This window comes from Convolutriloba macropyga, chromosome 9 (assembly GCF_964194025.1).
Source record: "Convolutriloba macropyga chromosome 9, txConMacr16.3, whole genome shotgun sequence".
NCBI classification, from domain to species: Eukaryota; Metazoa; Xenacoelomorpha; order Acoela; family Convolutidae; genus Convolutriloba; species Convolutriloba macropyga.
In genome coordinates this window covers 45652199-45679224 of record NC_134476.1, presented here as the reverse complement: position 1 = coordinate 45679224, position 27026 = coordinate 45652199, and the positions used below count along the sequence as shown (strand labels likewise).

Sequence of the window (27026 nt, the reverse complement as noted above, 5' to 3'; positions counted from 1 at the left end):
AAATTAAATTCCGTTAAAACTATGAATTGTTGAGAATTCAAGCTTTTCAAGTCTTCCAAACCCAACCTTGTGAAGAAAAACTCCAAAGAAAAATTCTGCTGCGAGCCAATCTTGGTTTCATGGTCCACTTGAAGCAAAGAAACAGAAAATGTAAACATAGACGGCAAAGCGCCAAAAATATTGGATTAACTGTTTATTAACGACATGAATCAGTATCAATAACAATAAGTATTAGATCTGTTAACCAAGGTTAATTAGAACGAAACACAAATACCGCGCGTCTAATACTGTGCTTCATGTAAAAAAATAGAATTATTTTCAGTTTTGGGTATTCGATATAGACTGTCTAGTTTGCTTTCCTCAGCACCTGCTGTTTAGAAACAGCTTGACCAGCAATCTTGAAGAACAAAACTAGCTTGCAGAAGACAAAAAAATTATTCAATGTTAAAAAATCGGCAAGAATGAGTAAAACAAAACAAAATTCTGTTTGACAACGAAAAAACATAGCAGAACAACTCCTGAGTAAAAAATTGAATGAAAAGTTAACAAAACTTTGAACTGACCAGTAGACTAGATGGAAAATACAGCATTCAAAATGAAAGAACCAAACAGAAAAAATAGTTTCAGAAATTTAAACAAAGAACAGAATTAAGAGCGTTTCAAATGTAGAACTTTTGGTATCAGCAAGTTAAAAATGAGGTCTTCAATCGACAGCGGAATTGAACAGGAAAACTTGCCTTGAAATAGAAACTAGTAAAAAATTGCTTCACATAGAAGTCAAGCAGAGGCACACAAAAACAACAACTATCAAAAAAATTGAATTCAGTAAAAACTATCGAATTGCTGAGGGTTCAAGCTTTTCAAGTCTTCAAAACCCGACCTCGTAAAGAAAGAATCTAAAGCAAAATTCTGCTCCAAACCAATCTTTACTTGCGGCTGGAGTTGTCATGGTCCACTTGAAGCAAAGAAACAGAAAAAGTGTTAACCTAGCCGGCAAAATGCTGAAAACATTGGATTTGTAGCAAGGCAAATTCCTGTTTATCAATAAAACAATTCATGAATTAGTATCATTAGAAATAAGTATTAGATCTGGTAGCAAAGGTAAAATAGAACAAAGCTTTAATACCGAGCATCTAAAACTAAGCTTCATGTAATAAACTGGAATTTATTTCTGATTTGAGTTTTCGACATTGTATATTTAGTTTGCTTTACTCAGCAACTGCTACTTAAAAACAGTTTGACTAGCAAGCACGAAGAAGGAAACCAGCTTGGAGACGTCAAAATTACATCACTCAATGTCAGAAAAGTAATTAAATTGAGTAAAGCAAAACAAATCTTTGTTTGAGAACGCAAATCAGAGCAGAATTAAAAACAAAAACAGATTTTAAAGCGTTTCAATTGTAGAAATTTTTGATATCAGCAAGTTAAAAACAAGATCCTGAACCGACAGTGGAATTGAGCAAAAAATGTCCCATGGAATAAAAAATAAAAAACTGCTGGACAAAAGAGGCAAGCAGAGGCAGAAAAAAACAACTACCAAAAAATAAAATCACAAAATAAACTATGAACTGCTGAGAGTTCAAGCTTTTTAAGTCTTCAAAACCCGACCTTGTGAAGGAAAAAATCTACAGAAAAATTCTGCTGCAAGCCAATCTTGAATGGCAGCTGCCGTTTTCATGGTCCACTTGAAGCAAAGAAACAAAAAAAATTAAACATAGACGGCAAACTGCCGACAATATAGCTAAGTACAATCCTGATTATTAACGACATGAATAAGTACCATTAACAATAAGTATTAGATCTGTTAACCAATGTTAATTAGAACGAAACTCAAAGACCGCGCGTCTAATACTGTGCTTCATGTAACAAACTCGAATTAATTTCTAATTTGGGTTTGCGATATAGACTGTTTGTTTTGCTTTCCTCAGCAGCTGTTGCTTAGAAAAAGCTCGACCAGCATGCGCGAGGTCACTCAATGCCACAAAAGTGAAAAAATTGGGAAAAGCAAAACAACGAAAAAATCATAACAGGACAAGTCCTGAGTACAATCTAAACAATTGAACAAAAAACTAACTAACAAATCCTTGAACTGACCACAACACTAGATGCATAAACACAGCAACCAGAATTACTGCAACCAAGTTTAAAGAGCCAAACAGACAAAATAGTTTCAGCAATTTAAACAAAAAGCAATTAAAAGCGTTTCAATTGTATAAAAAACATTTGGTATCAGCAAGTTGAAAAGAAGGTCTTCAATCGAAAGTGGAGTCGAGCAGGAAAACTTGCTTTGAGGTAAAAACCAGAAAAAATGCTTGAAAAATAAGAGGCAAGTAGAGACAGACAAAAAGAACTACCAACAAAACAAAATGAATTTGAAAAAACTGAAATGCTGAGGGTTCAAGCTTTTCAAGTCTTCGAAACCCGACATTGTAAAGAAAGAATCTTCAGAAAAATTCTGCTGCAAGCCAATCTTGACTTGCGTCTGGAGTTTTCATGGTCCACTTGAAGCAGCGAAACAAAAAAAGTGTTAACATAGCCGGCAAAATGCTGAAAACATTGGATTTGTAGCAAGGCAAATTCCTGTTTATCAATGAAACAATTCATGAATTAGTATCATTAGAAATAAGTTTTAGATCTGGCAGCAAAGGTAAACTAAAACAAAGCTTTAAAACCGAGCATCTAAAACTAAGCTTCATGTATTAAACTGGAATTAATTTCTGATTTGAGTTTTCGACATTGACTGTTTAGTTTACTTTCCTCAGCACCTGCTACTTAAAAACAGTTTGACTAGCAAGCGCGAAGAAGGAAACCAGCTTGGAGACGTCAAAATTACATCACTCAATGTCAAAAAAGTTTAAAAACATTTGTTAAAGCAAAACAAAATTTTTTTTGACAACGCAAAAAAATCAGAGCAGAATTAAGAGCGAAAACAGATTTTAAAGCGTTTCAATTGTGGAAATTTTTGATATCAGCAAGTTAAAAACCAGATCCTCAATCGACAGTACAACTGGGTAAAAAAAATTTGCCTTTAAGAAATTTGCCAGAGGCAGACAAAAACAACAACTACCAAAAAATTGATATCAGAAAAAAACTATGAACTGCTGAGGCTTCAAGCTATTCAAGTCTTCAAAACCCGATCATGTAAAGAAAATCTACAAAAAATTCTGCTGCGAGCCAATCTTGACTGGCAGCTGCCGCTTTCACGGTCCACTTGAAGCAAAGAAACAAAAAAATGTCGGCCAATTTCCGAAAACATAGCCGGCCAATTTCCGAAAACATTGGATTCGTAGCTAAGTACATTCCTGTCTATTAACGACACAACACATGAATTAGTATCATTAACAATAAGTATTAGATCTGTTAACCAAGATTAATTAGAACGAAACTCAAATACCGCGCGTCTAATACTGTGCTTCATGTAATAAACTCGAATTAATTTCCAATTCGGGTTTTCGATATAGACTGTTTAGTTTGCTTTCCTCAGCAGCTGTTGCTTAGAAAAATCTCGACCAGCATGCGCAAAGTCACTCAATGTCTCAGAAGTGATAAAAATGGGAAAAGCAAAAGAAACAAAAAGCGAAAAAAAATCATAGCAGGACAAGTCAGGAGTACAATCTAAACAATTGAACGAAAAACTGACAAATCTTTGAACTGAGCACCAGACTAGATGCATAAAAACAGCTACCAAAATTACAGCAAGCAAAAATAAAGAGCCAAAGAGACAAAATAGTTTCAGAAAATTAAACAAAAAAATGATAGCGTTTAAATTATAAAAAAACTTTTGGTATCAGTGGAAAACAAGGTCTTCAATCGACAGTGGAGTTGAGCAGGAAAAACTTGCCTTGAGATAAAAACCAGAAAAAATGCTTGACATATACGAGGGAAGCTGAGACAGAAACAACTACTAACAAATAATTGAAATTGGAAAAAACTGAATTGCTTAGGGTTCAAGCTTTTCGAGTCTTCAAAACGCTACTTTGTAAAGAAAGAATCTACAGAGAAATTCTGCTGCAAGCCAATCTTGACTTTCGGCTGGAATTTTCATGGGCCACTTAAAGCAAAGAAACAAAAAATTGTAAATCTAGCCGGCAAATTGCTGAAAAAAAGATAAAAATTTACACGATTTTCCAAATGCCATAAGTGGTCTAATTCGATGTGCAGTATCAGTTAGATTCTAAAACTGTACTTGATTCAACTTCTAAACTTAATAATAAATAAACTTAATAATATGATAACCTAATGCTCTTTTGATTTTGCTCTTTTTACTTTGACCGTAATCATCGTAAAGAATATTTAAAAAATTTTCAAAAAATCAGCCAAAACTAGACAAATTTTAAGTTCTCGTCCTGAAAATAGAATTTCTGGACCTGAAACATACCAGCTAAAGACAAGATACGGACCTGAAAAGTACAAGCTGTAAAAGTTCTGTAACAATCAAAAAAAGAAAGAAAACATAACCGACGTCAGGCGAATTGCTCTCAAACAATCGGCGAGCGGCTGGGTTTGTCAGCAGATAGCCAAGGTTTAGTTCTAAAACTGTACTTAATTCAGCTTCTAAACTTAATAATAAGTAAGCTTAATAATTTGATAACCTAATGGTCTTTGATTTTGCTCTTTTTACTTTGACCGTAATCATCGTAAAGAATATTTAAAAAATTTTTAAAAAATCAGCCAAAACTAGACAAATTTTAATTTCTCGTCCTGAAAATAGAATTTCTGGACCTGAACATACCAGCTAAAGACAAGATACGGACCTGAAAAGTACAAGCTGTAAAAGTTCTGTAACAATCAAAAAAAGAAAGAAACATAACCGAGGTCAGACGAATTGCTCTCAAACGATCGGCGAGCGGCTGGGTTTGTCAGCAGATAGCCAAGGTTTAGTGAACTCTGGGCGCGACCTCTATCCCGTTTCTGACGACGAAAGTCAAATGGGTCAGACGAAAAATCGGCCAAGCGAAAAATTGCATAAAAGACAAACAGGATTAATATATTTGCTACAAATTGCTTTTGAGAGCAATTAACAAAGATTTCATAAAAATTGCCTGATAAGTCATTTATGATTAAACAAAACAATTATACTGTAACTCATTGTTAATGAGGATCAGAGATGATGACATTACGCCATATAAGTGTGGCATCAACAAAGAGAGAGAGAGAGAGAGAGAGAGAGAGAGTGGGAGAGAGAGAGAGAGATAAAACGTGCACAAGAAAGAGAAGGCAAGAAACCCTAACCAACAAAGAGACAGGAATATTTTCCATGATGGGATTCGACTCTGCAACTTCTAGTTTTCCAGCCTTGTTAGTAAATAAAACTTCGCAGTAAAAAAATCGAAACCATTTTCTATCTCAAAAGATCTGTAAAGTAACCCATCTCCGAGACTTGAAAAGTTTCGTTGGCCAGTAAAGGTCGTTCAACTAAATTTTAAAAATTTTGGAAAAATTGCAAATTTTAACAAAATCTAGTCAAAATTTAAGATGTTAATATCTTAAGAACCATTTCATTGTCTCAAAAGACTATCCGGTATCCCTGTTTCAAGCCTGAAATAATTTCAAAGGCTCAAAGATCTATACACTTGGAACAAAAAAAATTCCAAAAATTCGAAAATTTCAAATTTTATCTTCAAATTAAAACTGGAATAAAAAAGTTGGCCATCATCCCATTAACTCTACAAACTCTTCAGCAGCTTATTATCAAATAGTCGAGGAGGTCTCAGGGCCTCAGCTGCCGGAAAAAATTCTTAAACATGAAAAAATGGCAATTATTTTAAAAAATTGTTAAATTCGTGATATTAAAATCTTGAATAGCATTCCATTACATCCATAAACTATAGAGTAACATAAAATCAAACCCTAGAGGAAGTTCAATGGCTCTTGAGGCTAGAGAAACCCGAAAAATGACAAAAAAAAATCAGAAACTTGAAAAAATGCAAGTTTTATAGAAAAGGCTAAAACTTGTGATATTAAAAATTTGAAAATTAATCCATGATCAACAACAATTTTCCAGTAATTTATTATCAAACCCAAACGCAAAAAATCTGAATGACTATAAATGTCAAAAAAACTGAAAAAAAATGGAAAAAATTGTTAAAAATATGCTAAAAATCGTGATTTTAAAATCTTGCAAGACATTCCATTTAATCTAGAAATTATACAGTAAACCTAGAGAGGAGGTTCCTTGGCTCTTTAGGCTGAAAAAACCCAAAAAACGACAAAAATTTTCAAAAAAATTTGAAAGCAAGTTTTATCAAAAAATTGCTAAAATTTGGGACAGTAAATAGTTGAAAAAGTATTACATGGCCAAAAAAATATTTTCAGTAACTTATTATCAAAACTCTTAGAATGTTTTCAGGCCCCTGGGTTTCGAAAGACCTGAATGAGGAAAAACAAATGTCAAAAAAATTGAAATAAACTGCACCTTTTGTCAAAAAAATCTTAAAATCGTGATGTTAAAATGTTATTACCACTATAAACTATGAAGTAACCCATTATTTAAACCTAAATGAGATTACTTGACACCTGAGGTTGATAGAAATCAAAAATGTCAAAAATTTTCAAAGAGCTTGAAAAAATTGCAAAATAGTATAAATTTGCGTTTCTAGCAAGCGGTTGTTCGTCAGTAACTAGCCGCGGTAGAGGGGGGTGCACCCGGGGCTGTTGAGGGGGCAACACTGGGGTGGGGGGCAGCATCGCGGTGGGGGGCAATAGTGGGGGTGTCCTTAACCTCTAAGAACCGCCCTTCACACCATAAGTATAAGTCTCCAAAACAGTTTGAGCTGAACACAGCTGAAAGGCTATCTAAGAGCACTTAATGCCCGCTGGGCGCTACCTATTTATCCTGTTTTTGAGAACGAAAAGTCAAAAGCGTGAGACGAAAAATCGGTCAAGCGAAAAATTGCATAAAAAAGACCAACAGGACTAATATAATTGCTACAAACTTCGTTTGAGAGCAATTAAAAATGTTTTTGTTTTAGTTGGAATTCCCAATTCATATACCCCGAACAAATCAGGCAAAAAATCTTGCTTGCGCAAGAAGTCTATGATCGCCGAGCACTGTTAACATGTGAACCATATAACACAAAACTCAAAATGCGGAAAAACATGAACAGTGGCACAATTTTGGGCTCAACACTTAAAAATGTTTTTCAGTGAATTTAGGCCTTCGCAGCAACTCCGGTACACTAAGCACTTGAAAGACTACAAAAGCACCTAAGAGGCCTTAATATGGCTTAATGATCACTGTGCTGTACTTGATAATCCTGTTTCGAAAGCAAAACTTTATCAAAATGTGAGCACGCAAATTACAAACAAAAGAGCAACAATGCCATCCAAGCTCTTTGTTTTAAAACGATAGGCCCACAATAATAGCCGGCCCAAAAGATGAGCGCGACCATTTAATTGATTGTTGTTTTTGAATCTTTTCCGTTTCTGCCTCCACGCCGGTTTGTGAAGATGGCAGCGGTGCGTAGTTGGGGAGGGGGCGAGTAGGCAGGAAGGGTGTGTGTATGGGGGGTATGTAGGTGGTGGTGGCTGGTGACGATAGTGGTTGTGGTGGCGAGGGGTGAGGTAGTTAAGTCCGGGGGTGGGTAAGAGTGATGGTTAGCAGACGATGGTGGTTGTGGTGGCGCGGGCGGTGGAAGGGTGAGGTACTTAAGTCAGGGGGTGGGTAAGGTTGATGGTTCTTGGTTGGTGGTGGTGGTGGGGGAGAGTACTTAAGTCAGGGGGTGGGTAAAGGTGGTGTCTGTAATTTGGAAGGTAAGGGTGGTGGTTGGTGGTGGTGGCGATAAAGTTTTGCGTTAGTGGTGGTGGTGGTGTCTGTAATTTTGCGTTAGTGGTGGTGGTGGTGTCTGTAATTTGGATAGGATGAAGGGACTGTAGTGGGAAGAAAGCTTCTGAAATTGACCATTCGACCTTCTGAACATTACAAGCAGTTCCATAGTTCGCTAACAGAAGTGAACGTTCTAAAACAAAAGTCTCAAAAGTTCGAGTCATGAACAAACCTCCTTAAGCTAAAAAAAAATCTAGAATACCAATACTCTTCGGGTCGTCCGGGATTTCATTGAGAGGGGGCTACCGGGATTTCTTGAGAGGGGGCTACCGAAAAGTGTAAATAGTTTGTATCAGCAAGTAACTGCCATTCTACTCACACAACTGGTAGAGTGGCTTGTCTCCTTTGAGTGGTGCGATCTTGTTGATCTCGAGGACCAGTCTAGTGATGAGATATCCACTCTGTCTCACAGCCGCAGTGTCGCTCAGTGTAGCTTCAAACGCCAACTTGGCAACCTAAACATCAAAACCTAAACAATAATCACTTACAAAACTCTAAACGGCCTTTGACTGTATTCATTTTGCATGGGCTAACACTTTGTGGGCATAGAATGGTTACGTCATCACTCGCACCAGCTACTTTAAACAAATAGTAACGTATTGCAAACTCGCACAAGCAACAGCTCAAGATCTGCGATTGACTACTAATGTGAGTGGGACTTTGACCTCATGTGCCCTTTTTAAATGATCATCCAGCCCATTTTTTATTTTACCTAAAATTACGATAATTATTGGTGGTGTGACGGCCTATCCACAAATTGCTTGTCGTGTGGCGAGCTTTCTACAACTACTCGACACGAGTTTACCGGTAATATGAGTTTGTCGTAATAATGCGAAGTGGACAAGGAAGGTGGCCAGAGCGGTCGCAGTGAATTGATGATATTGGTCAGCTACTTCACCTAGTTGTCCTAGTTGCAATAAGGTATATAGTGTTTAGGTAATCATATCCACGAAATGAGTGATGCTTTTATCCTCGGGCCGTAAAGGTAGCACCATAATATAAATATATAGGGCGATAAAGACCACCCTGAAGGATACTGTTTGGCTTTGGTTCAGATTTATTGTTGTTGTATTCCAAAAGAGAAAACCTACCATGCCAATATGAAAGACCCAATTTTCGTGGTGCTAGCATAAGAGCTTCAATTTAATACACCAGCAGTAAACTAGGCTCAAGTGTCGAAACAGGTTTTCAGAAACATTGCCAAAAAGTGGGCTGTGGAATTTTTTGTTTTGATTAAGACCTCTTTGAAATTTGTGATGATACTAAGAGCACTATTTGTTGAACACTGGTTTATATTCAAGTTAATGATCTGAAAGTGTATATCCTGAAAATTCTCCTGAGAGTATTGTTTTAATTGCTCCCATTAAAGCATATAAACTGCAATTGCATTCATATTGGAGTTCACGAAACTCGATTCAAACACAAATTTAATAATCATTTTTATTATATGTTAAAAGAGCACGTCGGGATTAGGTCTCAATATGCTCCCATAAAGCTATGGACATTTGCAAAGATCCTGAAATTTGCATCGATTGATTTTGCAATTAAATAACTCACTGACTCTCAATTCTTGCACCTTACCCTGACTGGTGTATGAGTGGGCCAATCTCTCCGTAGACACATGTAGTGTAGTACTCTTAGAGCAGTCGTCTGCACACATGCATGTGCCTTCCCCTTCTCCAGAAGAGCACAAACGTCCTCAATTATGGATTCCACTTCTCTAAACATTAAGCAACAGTTACAATGGGTAACAGTAATGAGTTTCTTCCGCGTTCTAGCTTGGCATATGAAAAGAAGAGACATCTTTATTCAAAGAGCCCAACTATCAATATCACTTTTCCGACATCTATGTACTTAGTTCCATGCAACAAGTAACCATCAGAAACTATAACTTGAGCCATTGATGTTTCCATATGCAAACCACACACACCACAATTACAAATTTACATGGCTTCCGTGAACTTTTATTTCACGACAAACAATTTACATATTTTGTTGTAGTGGAAGTTAACTTCCGGGTAGTGAAAATGGGGGAGCTTATTCCTTGGCCAATAACAAACAATCATTGCCGCGAGAGCAAGACGAGGATTGAATTAAACTGTCTACAATGGCGAATTGGTTATTTTATATCACAAATAGGTTATACGCAATTCCATTAGAGTCACTGAGCAGAACTTCAGCACAATCTAAACTTTCGATCGAGCATGATGACTTTGAGATTTCAACCTTGGTACACGTGATGATACAACTTGATATTGAAGAATAAGCCCAACCCACCTCGGTACAAAACTGATGATGTTATTATCAAGTATATTATGATGTGTAATAGAACTAAGCCTATATGTTTCAAATAATAAGCACCCAGTAAGCAGGAGAGTGGGGGCAAACAAAACAGATGCTAACTGACTTACTTGAGTCGTTTTGCATCCTGAACAGCATTCGCAGTATCGAACTCCTCAATGACATTGTAACTTTCAAAGGCACTATCTCCCTGCTTACGCAAATATTTCAACGCGAGTTCACGCGCAGACAAATCCAACTTGTGGTAGATGGAAATAGTTGTACAATTAGTTGCAATTCGGGCGTAAATTGACTTCAACAGACTCAAAACAGTCTTTCGCTTCGAAAATTCACTCGGATCTTCCTTTGCCAAGGTCGAATCTTCTCTGGCTAAAACTGCAGCGTCACCAGTGCTGTCGATGTCCATGTTCTCTTCGTCGTCGACATGAATTCCATTTAAATTTCCTAAAGCAATTAATTTTGTAAATCAGAAGTCTAAATGCTTAACAATAGGCATTGAGTGCAGCATTAACAAGATCTCTTCCTGAGAAAAAAAGCTGGATCTATTCTGTTTTGCCCCCAAAATTAGTGGGCTTAAATCTTTAACGCCCCTCAGGCGCACGTGCTATAAATTGTTAATTAACAACATATATAAATATTAACAACATATATATATATAAATATTAACAACATATAAATTGTAACAGGGGGGCGTAAAAAACGGGGGGGGGGGCAAAACAGAATAGACTCACAAAATTTATCAGAACAAGTCAAAGATAAACATAACCGACCCACTAATTGCTCTCGAACAACTAGTGGGAGATCTAATCAATTGCAGCCGGCTTCAGTCGGGGGGGGGGGGCTGAATGGGACTAATAAATTCAATAGGGGCTTCAAGAGGTTAAATTGTACCACTATTAAGATTTAAAGTGGAAAAATGGCACCCGTTTGGGCACATTTATTATTTGACTTTTAGTATTAAATTGCGGCCAATTGAGTTCAGCTGCTTGAAATTGTGAATGAGAGAGAACTTTAGATCACGCAAAACGCAGAAAATCAGGGGCGTAAAAAAAGCAATCGAAAAGTCAAAAAACGGTCAAACGAAAATTTTGCATAAAATACGGATCTTTTCCGTTTGTGCCCCCAGTACCTTATGCTCCACTGTACAGCACGAGTCATTACACGATAAATCATTATGTAAAAATATGGCAGTGCATTTGGGGGGTGCAAATATTATGCACCCACTAAGCTGGGGGGGGGTGGGGGGGAACAAAGGGAAAAGATCCAAAAATCATAGCCGTTAGAATATCGGAAACGACTCGAAGAGTCGTGTAATAAAAACTCTTATCTAACCCTATCTATTCCAGAAGTATAAAAAAAGCAATAGACCGTGTGGAAAACAAAATTAGTGAGAAATGTGGTTAGGTAGGTGGGTGGGGGGACAGCTGGGGGGGGGGGGGGGGGGGGAGGGGTGGAGGGCAGTTGTGTAGTTGGTGTGGAGGGAGTAGGTGTGTGTTGGGGAGGGGGAGTGAAATTATCGCAATAACCTTCTCGAAATGAAAACAGAAGTCAACTTTCTAAGACAGAAGTCAATGTTCGATAACAAAAGTCAAATTTCAAGTCATGAACTCAGCTAAAAACCTGCAGAATCCCAACACTCCTCTTCGAGTCGTAAAAAGACGCACATGTTTAGAATAATTGCTTCGCTTCGAGCGCAATTAAAAACATATTTTTCCTGCTTTTCTACTATGGCCAGGGTTGTTTTCAAATGAAAAAGTGCCCAAGGTAATTCTAGCTTGAGAACATTATCTATCGTATAAAATGAACAGTTCAATTCTTGAAAAAAAAACAAGTCGCGATTTCTCGTTCAGTTATTCTATAAACGGAAGATAATCTGCGAATTAGTCCAGATGGACTTAGAGTTAAAAGCCATTACTCGAATAAAAAAACTTTTCAATCAGATCTCAAAAATAGTGTCTCTAGTAAAAAAAAAACATAACCAAACATAAGAATTGCTGTCGAACGACTAGTGGGAGCGCAAATCAATATCAGCCGCTTGTCGGGGGGGAGGGAGGGAGGGAGGGAGGGGGAGGAGGGAGGGAGGGGGAGCTTAAATGAAACTAAGAAGTTCAATAGCGGGCTTCATATAACAACATTAGAGGTTAATATATGCCACTATTAGGATTTAAAGTGAAAAATTGCACCAGTTTCTGCGCACTTTTCATTTGACTTTTAGTATTAAATTGCCGCCAATTGAGTTCAGCTGTTTGAAATTGTGATCGAGAGCGAATTTTAGATCACGCGAAACGCAAAAAGTCAAGGGCGTAAAAGTCAGTCGAAAAGTCAAAATTGTCAAGCAAAAACTTTGCATAAAAAGACACACACACGTTTACAATAATTGCTAGGAAATTCGTCCAAGAGCAATTAAACATAGACCGATAACTTTGGAAAAACTGCTCTCAATGACAGGCAGGGTGTAAATTTTTCTTTGTGAGTGCAAAAACATCAGACGAAGGTAGGGTTCGAACCCCGGCATCCTGAGTCCGATTCCTTCGCCTCGACCCAGGCAGTAACAACTCGGCTATCAGTTCCTGCTCATTACATCTCTAACAATCGGTTTTAATTGAACAACAAACTATTTCGGAGTAAGAGCAATTGAAATCACTCAAAAATCAAGAACTGCGTGAAAAAGTCACTTGAGAAGTCAGAACAAAGGCGCAAAAACGGTTAAGCAAAAATTTTGCATAAAAAAGAAACACGTTTACAATAAAACATCTCAATCAAGAGCAATGAAAACGCTCTGAAAATATTTTATGTGAAATGCCATTTCATTTCGTTATATTTAGAATAAATTTAAATGTAGGAATAAATTAGTGTAGCGGCAGAATCTATTATTTCCAACCCACCTTAGTGGGGGAAATATATGATCTTGGGAAGGTCTTTTTATGTTCAGTCAATTTCGCCTATTGATATATTTATTTTAAAGGCTTGTGAGTGGTATCATTGCCAAGGTTTTTCAAGCCTAGGATATCAAAATCAAAAGATTTCTTGAATTTCGTTGTTTCCGAGGAGTTATTAAGATTTAGAGATTTAAAGTTTTGTGCACATTACCTTCATTTCCGTTATTTTATTTACATTATCGTAAAATTTGCTCCAACTGATGAATTTTACTAGAAATAAGATAAGGTAGTGTTAACAGTTTTACCTTCAAAAAAAAGAATTGCTGAATTGTTTGAACCTTTTTACTCAAATTAGGGCTATTTTAAACTCCGGTTCTTAAGAAAGTTCTGGAAATAAAAATTTGCCGGTCTTTCGCTAATTAAATAAAAATTATCCAAAATGCATCATTTTTTAGCATATTTTTGTATAAGATTTTTTCGTCAAAATATCTATTAATGAACTACTGGGAACAATAACGTTCGTTAACATCCGAGCAGCATTAGAATGTCCAGTTTTGGTCTGATCGTGGACTTGAACAATAAGAAATATTCCGATTTATTGAGGCGCTAAAAAAAATTTTTTTGCATTTTTACATCCCAATTACAGACAAGTCTCAATGATAAAAAATCCAATTCGCTACTTATAAGGGGGAACTGACGCTATTCATTGCTTTCCGTTGATAAATAATGGCTCTTATGTCGTAGCATATATTTGATTCGAGCCAACGTTTTAAATTTAGTTCTGTTATCTGGTAGCTTAGTCTTATTAATGACAGGTCTCGTCCTCTTTTGAATAAAACAAAAAAGATCTACTGGGTATGTTATGTTTCAACTAATGGTTTTGTGACTCGGATACACCGACTTTTCATTAAAATTATTAATTTTGGATATTTACCTATTTATGGTTCTATTGGTCTCCTGTGACAATATCACATTAACGAACGGTCCCATAGCTGTCCAAGAGTGATCAAATGGAACAAATAAAATCTGAGGTTTAAATGGCTTCCAAATAATAGATTTTTACATTGCCAGATTTTTAGATTGCGAGATTTTCAGATTTCTTGCTTGATTTTTCCATTTTGTCTGTGTTCAACGTTCTTTTTGTATGTCTTGAGTACAAGCAGGTCTCAATGGCTCCCTAATGAGGTTTAAAAACTTATTTAATATCTTCAGTTCAGAGCATGGTTTTAATGACTTCTGAATTTACTTGTCTTCAAAAATATCAATGTAATTTTGAACTTTTCACTCTTTCCTCTTTTTGTCAACTTGTTAACTTAGTCTCACTCATGAGAGGTACCACCAACTTCTTTGTTGCAAGGTGTTTGTTTCTTGCCTCGTAGTCTCACTAATGGCAGGTCTCAACGCTCCTTTAAAGCGGCATTATTTTAGTGTTCTGAGTTTACAGTATCTGATTTTTTTAACGTTTAATTGTTGCGGTTACTTATTCATATGTAAAACCAGTTTTGGAATATGGTATAATATGAGACAGCAAATAGAACAGCAGTTCAAAAAAAGACTTCAAACTCAGAATTTTTAGCATAGGTATTTTTTTCAAAAGGAATACGAATCAGTGTATACGATAGAATTACAAGATCTATTCAGCTCAAGAATTGCATCTTCAACAAATTTTCCAAATGCTACTTGCAGAAAGAAAACATCAATTTTCAATTTTATACAGTCAAATTATTGCATCCGATGAAAAAATTGTGACGTTAACTTCACACCAGAAACGAACAAAGAAAATTGGCAGTGATCACAAGTTTTTGAAAAACTATTGTAAACAAGGTTAGAAAACTTTCAAACGTTTTGTTAACGTTTGGATAAGTTTTTTTTAATTGTCGAAGTACAACAATTTACAAAACCACAGCTAAACAGGTTTGCACATGAACAGCTAAATACATATTTTCTCCTTAATGACTATCTATTAAGACTTATCTTTAGCTTGAACTACTATTTTGCGAGCAATGCTTGAATTTAGAACTTTCTTTTCGTTTTCGGTATTTTGAAGTTTCGTAATTCCTTTATATTTCTGCTGAGGAAAACATAGCTAAAAATTGGTCCTCCTCCTCCTAATAGATACTTGCAAACAGGTCACTAGATCCAATAGTACTCTCTCTGGTGCAGTTAATTATTATTTGGCTATTAGTTGAAATGTAAACTTTGTATCTATGGATAAACTAGCTCCGAAAAAAAAACAATTTGTTATAAAAAAATTTCACGCCACAGTCACTTGTTTTCCTTTCCACTTCTTGTTTCGGAGTAACCAGAATCACAACTGCAATTTGAACGAAACAATTATCAAAATATGTGAATATTTGAATGGTAAAAGAAACCAAGACCAATAATAGCGCGCTATCGCAGCTATAAAATAGATATAGCATCACAACTCATCGAATGAAGAAACCGAAAAGTGAAATGAATAGTTTTGAAGAGATTACCAACCATTCTCAGATGTGCCATTCTCTTTCACATGGTTATCCTCACTATTGAGAGGTGAGTAACAATTCAAAACAGCCAGCCACAGTTTATGCACAACCTCAAAATCCTGAATTTCAATCAAGGTGTTGCCCCCTCCGGGCGCAACGCACAACGCATGCAGGGCACCTTTGTATTGATGATAGGACTTCGGGCTCAATAATGTCTTCTCAATGAGGGGTATGAACAACCTAGAGCTGTACTTGTACACGTGCATTATGGTAGAGAGTGTATGTTGGGAGTCAGTTCGCACAGCTGGGTATCTACTTGTGGCTAACTTGTAGACATCATTGCATAGCAGCAGACATGTAGGACCAAACAAACCTGGCGTTCTTCGCCACGTTCGGGTCAACTGAAAGACAGCAAATTGAATCAACATTGTCAGTTAGAATTAGGCAAAATTTATTTGTTTAAAATGAGCAAAGTCATGAGAAATTAAAAACACTGTTACCGAATTAAACTGAAAACTCATTCTAAGAAGATCGAAAAGAGATCAAATCACATAAAAAAATTAGAGACAAATCAACAAAAGGTCCTCAATCATAGTTGAATGAATCTTTATAAAATACATAGTTGTCATATCACCACAAAATCTGCACGAACAGGTTTTAAAAAGCAAATGGAATCCGATCAAAACACTGACAGAAAACATACCCAGCAGATTGCCAAAAATAGCCACCATTGAAACCATATCCACGATTAAGGTCAAAAGAACACAAAATAATGAAACGAAAAATGATTTTTGTAAGAAAACATTTTAAAAGTGCGAATTATATTGGTGTCAACTTGATATACTTCTGCTTCGTAAAAAGAAGATACAGGGAGCTAGTATCAACACTAATGGGCATTATAAATGATGATTAAGACTTAGGCGAACAAAGTTCAAGTAGCGGGCATCTGAAATTGGGTTTAATGCGTTTATCTTGTTTCTATTTTTGATTTCGTTTTTCGATGCTGACTCTGTTCATTCTAGATTATTTTGCTGAATTACTGCTCCTTAAACACTCTCTGAGCAGACTGAGAAAACAGTGAAAATAGCCTAGAGAAGGCAAAATAAATTCACGCAAAATAATGAACAAGCTGTGAACTAAGGTAAAGCGAAAATATTTGTTCGACAAGTAAAAAACACGGCAGAAAAAGTACCGAATTACAATCCAAAGAAATGAAATAATAAAGGACCTGGCAACATTAAACTATTACATTGAACAAAGCACAAGATCTCATATGTGCGGAAAAAAATCAAAACATTTTTAAAACAGAAAAACTTGTTTTTTCCTCCAAAAACTATAGAACTTTCAATTAGTTGATAGTCATTTGAAAATCGACTAAAAGTCAACAAAAAAGCACATTATGAGAAAATTAACAACACGCTCCCTTTCAATGAGTACAAGAAAAAAAACAAACTTGTGGGGGGAAAATTGGTCGGAAATAGAATCTTTTTGGAAATTGATGCTGTCAGAGTTAGACAAAAACTACATGCTTAAAACCCTAATCACAGCCATATAAACTTCTGAGGTCATGAACCAAGCATTAGCAGTTCCGTTAGATAAAAACGGGACAAAAACAAAGATTTTTAAAAATTCAACAGCAACCTATCCGAAACCTAGGGTAACATAAATCAATGAAAACTAACTGTTAAATCTGACGCTACTTTAAAAAGACAATGAAGCCGCACCACAAGGTCAATTGCATATTTTGAGACAAAGTGACAAGAGCTCAAGAAAAGCAACACAAACGGGCACGACCCAAAAATCCACTAACACTTAAAAATATATTAGAAGTTTTAAATGCAAATTCTATTAGCAATTGAAATTAGCTAACAGTTTTTTAATCAAATAACGTCGAAGTCATGAAACGACTGGCTATGAACTGAAAGAATGAACTATATTCCTTTGTGCCTCGTTAGCAAACCAAAAGAACTGTCATTATTGACACCAAAAGATAAAACAACGAAAAACTACAAAACTGGGAAAACTCAAAAAATCACTATTATTTTTTGAAAACAAGTTGTGACTGAGTTGTGAATACCTAGAGATGAACCACTAATTAGTGTCTATTACGCCTCATCGGGGAGCCAATGAGTGCAGTAATTGATGAGACTCAAAAACAGGACAGCAACAAGAACTACAAAAACGAGCAAAAAAATCAGTGACATTTTATCAAAAACAAAGAGTATCTAAGTCATATAAACCAGTAAACGTCTTCTGATCAATAAAAACGAACTATTATACTTAACTTCTTAGAACAGATTTAAAACTTTTTGAAACCATTATTTAAAAAAGTGAGAAAAAATCATCAAAGTCAAATTGCCGCACGCGAAAAATAGTTTGCCTTCAAAAGACCTTTTGAAACCATTAGTTAAAAAAAGTGAGGACAAAAACCAATAAAAGACCAAATGTCACACTTGAAAAATAATTCGCCTTCAAAAACAAAAAATTGTTTGAACAACAATTTCTCAATCCACTTCCAAGTTAATTTGAACACTCCGATTTGACTTCTCACTGAAATGAAAAAAGTCAAGAAAAGTAAGAAGAGCTTAAGACGGCGCACCAATACAATCTAAATTCTTTGCATTTTTGAAAAAAAGACCACTGTAACAGCCAGCTGTGAATTTGAGAGCAGCTATTAAACGCAAAAAAGCCAAATTACCGCACGTGAGTAATCAACAATTAAAAATTTTCTGATCGCCAGTTTTCCTCACCCTAATTATTATTTAGGGTTTAAAAAATTCTATTTCATAACGCAAAACCACTCGCTCCTTCGCGCCACTTCCTATTTCACCATTACTAGCCGCTGTTCCGCGAAAAAAAAATTATAAAAGTGCTACTCAAGTTTAAAAATATAGCGCGAAAAAAATGAATCCACAGGGACTATAATGAAATTTAATTACCACTTGGTTTATCTATTCATCCAGTTTTGAAAGAGGAGTCAACGAAGAAATCAGTAATCACATATTACAAAAACAGCATGACAAATATTGAAAGCAATCCATAGAACTGAAAGAAAAACTGTAAAATCTTTTCCTTGACAAAACGACAATTGAAATTTACGAGCAAAAAAATTAATTTATAAAAATTCGAGTCAAATAATAAAGCCGTTCAAATTATAGATTACTATAAAAGCCAGAAAGCGAGAACGCAAAACCTGTCATCGAACAAAAATCTTGACTGACAGAGACAAGCAGAGCCAAGCACAAGCATCAAGTAAAAAAACCTAAAATCAGCAAAATTTATAAGATTTGCTGAACATTTCTGGTTTTATATTCAAAACCACTATTCTAATGCTAAAATTGATGTTAGGGAAATGTGGAGTGGGTTGAGGGGGATATCTCCCAAAAGAGTAAAACAGTGTCGGTGAAACGCATACTTAGATACTAGTAAGTCCAAAGGCTCCAAGACCACTTAATGAACTCTGGGGGTTACTTGATTTTCCCGATGTGGGAAGAAAGTCAAAAAGAGTCAGACCAAAAATCGGTCAACCAAAAAATCACATAGAAGAGACCACAGAACGAATATAATTGCTACAAACTTTGTTGCAGCAACCTTTTTAGATACCTTTTTTAACAATCATTTTAGATAACTTAAATTTCAAACATAATCCATTCAAATCAAATCCAAAAAAAAACTAATTTGCATTTTAGAAAAATCACAGCATACATAAAAGACAAACCGAGGCAAAAACGACACAAAACTGTTTAAAAAATAAAATTTTGGTAATGTTCTTCCAGCTAAAATCCTCAAAAACCAATTTCGAACCTCCAAGAACTACCCAATACTCAACATGCAAGTCATAAAATCGCTTTATTGGCTCCCGGTGGACCAAAAATTACAGCAAAAAAGCAATACAAATCATTCAGTGAGACATCAATCTAGCAAAAAATGCTTTATTGACATTTTCCCTAACCTTTGCACAATTTTTGAAAATTTGCACAAGTGGAGTGTTGCTTTCGTTTAAAAAAATGGCACTGAGTATGCTTTTTAAACCGTTTTAACCAAATTTGCCGAGGTAACTAAAAACTTCTTACATAATCTGTTTTCTCAGATGAAGGCAAGTTTTGGTCTGATAGCAGATTGTCAAAACAATTCCACTTTGCAATGGGGGTGTTGGTTTTTCTAATTTTGTATTTCATGCCAATTACATACAAGACAGCTTGCATGTAGAGGTTCAAAAATGAGAAATTCCGTTTACTTTCAAGTCAGGCCCTTATATGATTTCAGAGATAAGCTCACGTATTTCATGGCTTTTAAAAAGTTTTTGTTAAGTTTAAGAAATGCTTGAGTTAAGCATGCATTTGTTGTTCCTTTTGTAGTCTAACGACTTAGTCGCATTAATCAAAGGTCCAAATAGGGTACCGAAAGAGTTAGTATGACTTTGATACAAGTTTTATGAATTTGGCTCTTTTTTACTCTCCACGCACATTGTCATATTAATGACAAAACTTATTGGGGTTGAAGGGAGGTCCAATTGAAACGTATATATGTTTTCAGTGAATAGCTTTTGGTTTGGACGCATTTGGTTTGGTCTGTATTTGATATTCATTTTGTAGTCATCTAACATATTCCAATCAAAGAGATCTCAACGGCTTCCTATGCAGCTAAAAGTTAACTTGACCAGCAGTTAACAGCTAATGGTTTTAATGAACGGATTTCTTATTTTTCAAAAAATATCGTAATTTTGTACTTTGCCTTTTTTGTGAAATCCACTTTGTGAAGCAATTATTGATCTCTACTGGTTGGGTGTTTTAACCGATGCATTCATGACTTTGACCTTGAATTTTCAATAAAAAATTTGTTTTTGATACTGGTCAATATTTATAGTTTTTAGTTGTCCTTTTGAATAGCCACTTTACTTTAATAATAGGCGGAAGTGAACATATAATATTTTCAGTTAAAGTCTAGTGGTTGTAACGTCTTCAACACTGATTTCGTAAACAATTGGAATTTTTGGGTCTTGCAAGTAATATTTGTTATTTTGTAGCTTTATGGCTAACCTTCACAAATGACAGGTGCCATATTCTCACTAAGCATAGCTTGGCTTCCGAAGAAGTTAAATTTGAAGCGGTTCATGTAAAATTCATTGGATTTTTGACCTTTGCTCCTTTTTATTGTCGACTTGTTACCTAGTCTTATTAAGGACAGGTCTTATCTGTGTTGCAGTGAAGTAGAAGTCAAATTAATTTTAGATTTTTATCTGATGCTATTTTGACATTTATACAAACTTTTTTGTCGAAAAAAAAGATAGATACTTATTTTTGCCGGTAACTAAATTATTTTTTGTTTGTACTATCCCGTAGTCTCGTTAATGACAGGTCGCATCGTTGGCCATCTCCATTTTTTTTGTTTGAATTAATGTGTTTTTACTCATGCCTTAATTTCTTTTTGAACAGTATGTGAGTAAGTTCTTCCTCATTTGATGGACAATTAACTCCAAATGTGGATGAGTGGGGTCAGAACATTATGTGCAAACGCACAATATTGAGCCTCCTCTTCACAGCTTTAGGTCGATCAGATCACAGCCTCATCAAGCTAGGACGTGAAGGTTTCAGAAAGAGGTCAAAAGTCACAAAAGAGCATAACTAGTTACAAAAAGAAGTCAAAACGCTGGGAGAGAATAAGACAGCTGAGAACAAACCGCTGCTGGCTTAATGCTGTTCTGCGATTACACAAAAACTAGAAAACATACCCGGCAGATTGCCGGAAAATAGCCGCCGTTGATTCCAATAAGCATGATTGGGATTGAACAAATAGAATATATTGAAAAAAAAAGATTTTTGTACAAAAATATTTTTTAAGTCCGATTTATTTTGATGGCATTTCGTAGTTGAACATACTTCTGTTTCTTAGAGAGAGGCTACAGGGGCTACTATCAACACCAATAAGCATTAGAGGTGGTAACTAAGACTTATAGGAACGACGTTCAAATAGCGGGCATCTAAAATTGGGCTTTATGGGTTTATCCCGTTTCTATTTCTGACTTCAATTTTTTATACCAACTCTGTTCGTTTTGAATTGCTTTGCTGAGCAACTGATGTTCAAATTCACTTTTAGCAGAATGCGAGAAGAGAGAAACTAGCCTAGAGAAGTCAAAAAGATTTCACGCAAAATGTCGAAAAAGCGGCAAAATGGTAAGCGAAAAAAAGTTTGACGAAGTAAAAAAATACGAGCGCAATAATAGCCGGCTGAGAAGATGAGGGCGGCTATTAAACATAACCGACTAACGTCGGGCGAATTGCTCAAACGACCGGCGAGCGGTTGGCTTCGTCAGTAGCTAGCCACGGGGGGGGGGGGGCGGGGGGGGGGGTCTCAACGTCTAAGAACCGCCCTTCACACCATAAGTATAAGTCTCCAAAACAGTTTGAGCTGAAAGGCTCTAAGAGCACTTAATGCCCGCTGGACGCTACCTGTTTATCCCGTTTTTGAGGACGAAAAGTCAAAAGCGTCAGACGAAAAAACGGTCAAGCGAAAAATCGCTTAAAAAGAGACCGACAGGACTAATATAATTGCTACAAACTTCGTTTGAGAGCAATTAATATTGTTCCTCAATTCATCTGCACAATAACGAAACTAGAAGCCCAAAATAATTTGTTCGACCAAACAGGATCATTAGACCCTTCTTTAATGATAATTTGGAGTTGTGAATTGAGAAAACAAATCACAAACAGAATCAGTCTAGCTAGAGAGCAGTTACCTGGTAATGAATGATGACTTCATTTACTTCCATGGGAATGTACAAAGGCCGCTTTCCCTTGAACCTTTTCTTCCCGATTAAATGGTTCTTCGAATTTCTAGTCTGATTCAGACTGTCTCTCAGCTTTGCTTTCCCTCCAACATTCAACAAAATGAGACGTAGCGTTTTTGATATCATGACGAGTGACTTAGTGTCATTTTCCTGTTTGTCATCTGATAACATAGCTGTGAGTAAATCATGCAATTTTAGAGCCACTTCCTTTCTTAAAGTGTTATACAGCTTGAAACTTTTCACTAAATTCTCTTCGCCGTATAAATGAGGCATCATATCACAATTTTCAGACAATGTCAGGATATGTTCCGAATCCAATCCTGTCAAGGTACACGCTAGGCCATCTATAAAGCTATGAATGATGCTGAGGTCTTTGAGTAATTCCTCCCGAGACATACTCGGCTTCTTCGAATCGCTGCTGCTTGTCGATTTCGAAGACTCAACAGATTCAATTTCCTTCGTGAATGTAGAGATTTTTTCGACGGTTGGTGTCAAAATTTCGTTCACAAGTTTTTGGATGAAAGCCACGCCCGTGTCGTCTGGTTCTTTCCAGTCTAACTGAAGTTCACTGAACTCCATTGACTTCCCAAAATCCTAGAACAGAATTCTCCAATTGAAACAAATCCTTAGCTTTTTCATAACATAGCCGTAAGATTGTCGGAAATTAGACGCGATCAACCGCGATCAACCTCCTTGAGCTTCATTGGAATTTGAAAAGGCAAAGAATTAAGATAGATAAATTGATCGCTTGTCATGCCATTTTATACAATTTGAAGGTTGGATTCTAACCCCGAGTAATTGTTATATGACACATGGCGGAAGAAACTCAAGGAAGAGCTCTGTTAAAATTAAAAAAGTTCGAAAACTCTAATTCTCAAGAACTTCAAGTGAATGCAGAAGTTCAATACAAATTAACTGCACAGCTGTAGAAGTATCTGCAAATAAGAACGTCTAATCGTTGCAAGAATCATTGATGAGACGACGATTTAAGCAAAAACACCACGATATGATCAATGATAGCCTCACTATCGCTTCTCGACTATTAATCAAGAACTTTTCAAATCTAACTGAACACGTAATATTCGAGTCAGACGAGCCAGTTCTGACTTTTTGAAGTGCTTTGTGACCTTAATTGTAGGAATTAGCACCTCACTGGATCGGACCAAATTATAAAAAATGGATACAAACCAGAATGGGCACGTATGAATCCAATCCCTCTCCCGCTCTCCGCCTTCCCAGCCAGTATGTTGGAGCTACGTGAGGAACCAAGCGCACTGTAATCACACTGTACAGAACATTGCAGGCCTTTTTGTAGATGTCGACGTGTTTTGCCTTGAGGAGCAGTTGGAGACATTCGAACAGCTCTGGCTCATATTTGGCTGTTCTCAGATTTGAAAACTGAAACAAACAGAGCTTGCGGAATGGCAAACACACACTTCGCGAAAGGTGAAATATCACGTTAGAGCACATCTACCTGACGTTATTATATACCACTTTTATGATTTAAGTTTAAATTTTTAGAAGTAAGCTTCCGCCAATTGAGTTCAGCTGCTTAAAATTGGGAATGAGAGAGAAATTTAGATCACGCAAGACGCAAAAAGTCAAGGGCGTTAAAGTCAAGTCACAAAGTCGATCAAAAATTTTGCAGAAAAAGACGAGTTTACAATAATTGATTCGAACTTCGTTCGGGAGCAATTACAAATAAAATGCTTTAAAAGAAAGTACTCGGATCATGGTTACTGGCGAGGTGATGGCTTCTACATTTCACCGAAATTCGTTCTTTTTTCTGATGCTCGCGGGAACTATTTTGGTCAAGCTGTATGGCATTGGATACGAAACAACTTACTGCCCTGAAAGTCACCATTCTTCCCGCTTTAAATCAATTTCCAGCCATACCTCCAATGTCGACTTGCAAAAATAACTCAAACCCCAAAGGTCGGGGACAATATTCATTTTTTGCTCAGAGCTCAGTGAAAAGGTCGTTTGGAAATAGTTATGCGACAAATACAGGGCCACCGAACTCTTTTTTCTTTCACTGAATGAATAGAAATACGCTTAATGGGAGGATAAAAAGAAAGTTTATACGTTTCTCTGGTCCTTGTTTTGGATTCGTTTATCGACATTGACAGCATATTTCATAGTTGTGCCCAATAACTGATATTAACACGCGAATAACGTAGACCGAGAGAAAATACAAACTATCCTAAAGAAGTCGAGACATACTTCGATCAAAATGATGCAAGTTGGGAAAAATAAACACAAAAAATTTTGATAGAAGAAATATAACTAGATAGATCTTAAAGGGGCAGATGAAAACAAACCGACAAATGTCGGAAGAATTGCTCTCGAACGACAGGCGAGGCGTTTTAATTCAGGGGCTGTAGCTTAGATTAACTATGGGTGCAAAAAACCATTTCCCGCCGGCATTTAACCACGGACCTCCCGATCCACAACCACAAGATTTAATCACTGCGCTACGAATCACTTACCTCTGCTATTCTGCAACCAATTTTATATTAGCAACACGCTTTACTTTGGAGCAATAGAGATCACGCAAAAATGAACGAAGAACGAAAGCGTGAAAAAGTCAGCTGAGAAGTCAAAGAATGTTCTAGAACAAAAGCACAAAATTGTCAAGCAAAAAATTTGCATAAAAAAGACACACACGTTTACAATAATTGCTATGAACTTCGTTCAAGAGCAAATAAAAAGTGTAATAAATCTTAACTAGTCTTTATTCATAATCTGAAGGCGTTTCTTAAAAAAGAATTGATATTTCATTTTAGAAAGATAAAACTTATGAAATTGTGAGTATTGATGGACTAGAAACTGAACATTTTGATAATGGATTAACAATAACTAAACATCCGGCAGATTGCCAGAAAATTGTCAACAGTGACCCCGCTGACCGACGTGGGGATTGAAACTGAAGACAGCCTAACTTTCTAAGTGTCTAACCTGTTCTAAATCGGTCCGCACTTTCATTAGATTCAAAAAATATGGTCAGCATAGCATCCCAACTGGAGGAAAATAAGCTTAATACACCTAATAACTTGAAACACTAAATTTTTTAACTTTAGGTCTAAGTGACCGGACTTTATTACTTGAGGTGAGTCAGATGTGATTTAAGTAGAACAAAAAATGGTTCAACGAATTTTCAAAAATTAACCCGACCAATAAACGTCTTTTCAGCCGACACGATTATCTTTGTCTAGAAAAAAATTATTCTTAGCATGACTAAAATCAACTGAAAGATTCAAAACATTTAATTCCAGTCGTAACGAGACAATCTTAGAACTTACAACATACAAAAAACATGACCGACTAACATTGGGTGCATTGCTCTCAAATGACAGCAGAGTGGGGTTGGCTGCGGTAGTAGCCAGCTGGGGCTTAGGGATGCTAGCATTTGGGGGGTTTTTGGCGGCGGTGACCGATGGTGGATGACTTGAGGGTCAAACTTTTAAGACTAAGAACCACCCCCTCACACCCTGAAATTGTCTCCTCAAAACAGTTACGGTGAATCGCATTCTTAGAGACTAGTAAGGCGCAAGGCGTTAAGAAAGCTGCTCGGCCACATAATGCACACCGACCATTACCTGTTTATTAGGTTTTTGAGGACGGAGTAAAAATGATATTTCATCCTCCTTGAAAAACAACTCAATTGAAACTTAAATAATTAAACTGTCAATGACACGAAACTTAAGTCCATGACGAAGCTCAGAAAATCTTAGAGTAAACAAAAGCAAGATAAGAAAAATAGGACAAAAACAGCCGAAATCAGTTTTGTATAAGCAAAAATTTACAAAAGAAAATCACCTCGTTAAAAGCTGAAACTCAATGCCTAATTTATTAAAAAGGCATAACAATATACACGACTGCAAAAAAGTTTAAAGATCCAAAAGGAAAAAAAATTAATGAAAACAACTACTAAAAATAGTGAAACATTTTGCCGTTGAAACGCATAACTGGGCTCTCAAAAAACTGAAACAAACTGCAGAGGGTTAGATGTAACTTCAGCTTTCATCGAAAACTATTTCGTTGACAGTAACCTAATTACAAGCAAACGAAGTGAAGCAAATCGAAGACAATACTGCAGCAAACAGACAGCTCTGAGCACAATTCTGCTTAAAAAAATGTTTTGAATATCAGTCATTCAACGCAGTGCATGAACAGAAAACTTCTGCAGCTCAAAAAAAATACTTCTCATGGCAATTGTACCGGTTTTCACTGATAGATCAAAACGACGCCTGAAAATATAGTACTTCAGGTTAAAAATCTTCAGTAAAAGCAATACTACTCTTGGAGTTGCAAAAAGGAGAGCGCCTAAATGATGGCCAAATAAACTTTTTCAGCAAACGTTTAAAAATATAAGTTTATTTGTTTTTAATTACCTTATGAACAGCGATAATCAAACAAACACCAGATTGCCCGAAAAAAGACGAAATTTATTTCCCTTACACCCGATAGGATCAAGAACTGAAAAAAGATTCTGCGAAACAAAATTTCAAATTTTGAACTATTGTGATTTCATTTGGTAGCTAAACATACTCCTGTTTCTTAATGAGAAGACACAAGGGCTAGTAACAATAAGCAGGAGAGATGGTATCTAAGACTTATAGGAACAAAGTTCAAGTAGCGAGCATCTAAAATTGGGCCTAATGGGTTTATCCCATTTCTAATCTTGATTTCATTCTTATGAATCCTGTCGCTTTAGATTGCTTTACTCGGCGAAGGATGCTTACAATCACTTTGAGCGAAGAGCGAAA

The 27026-nt window shown here is 36.2% G+C and overlaps 1 protein-coding gene across 1 annotated transcript in view; it reads right to left on the bottom strand.

Moving 5' to 3' along the window:
- LOC142345802 (proteasome activator complex subunit 4A-like) overlaps nucleotides 1-27026 on the bottom strand; it is a 55617-nt gene that overhangs the window by 12769 nt on the left and 15822 nt on the right. The window contains exons 7-12 of the mRNA XM_075398168.1: nucleotides 23446-23655; nucleotides 22207-22851; nucleotides 15487-15871; nucleotides 10237-10570; nucleotides 9407-9545; nucleotides 8145-8280 (exon numbers count right to left, since the gene is read on the bottom strand). Coding sequence (XP_075254283.1) covers nucleotides 8145-8280; nucleotides 9407-9545; nucleotides 10237-10570; nucleotides 15487-15871; nucleotides 22207-22851; nucleotides 23446-23655 — 1849 coding nt within the window. The remainder of the gene's footprint in view (nucleotides 1-8144; nucleotides 8281-9406; nucleotides 9546-10236; nucleotides 10571-15486; nucleotides 15872-22206; nucleotides 22852-23445; nucleotides 23656-27026) is intronic.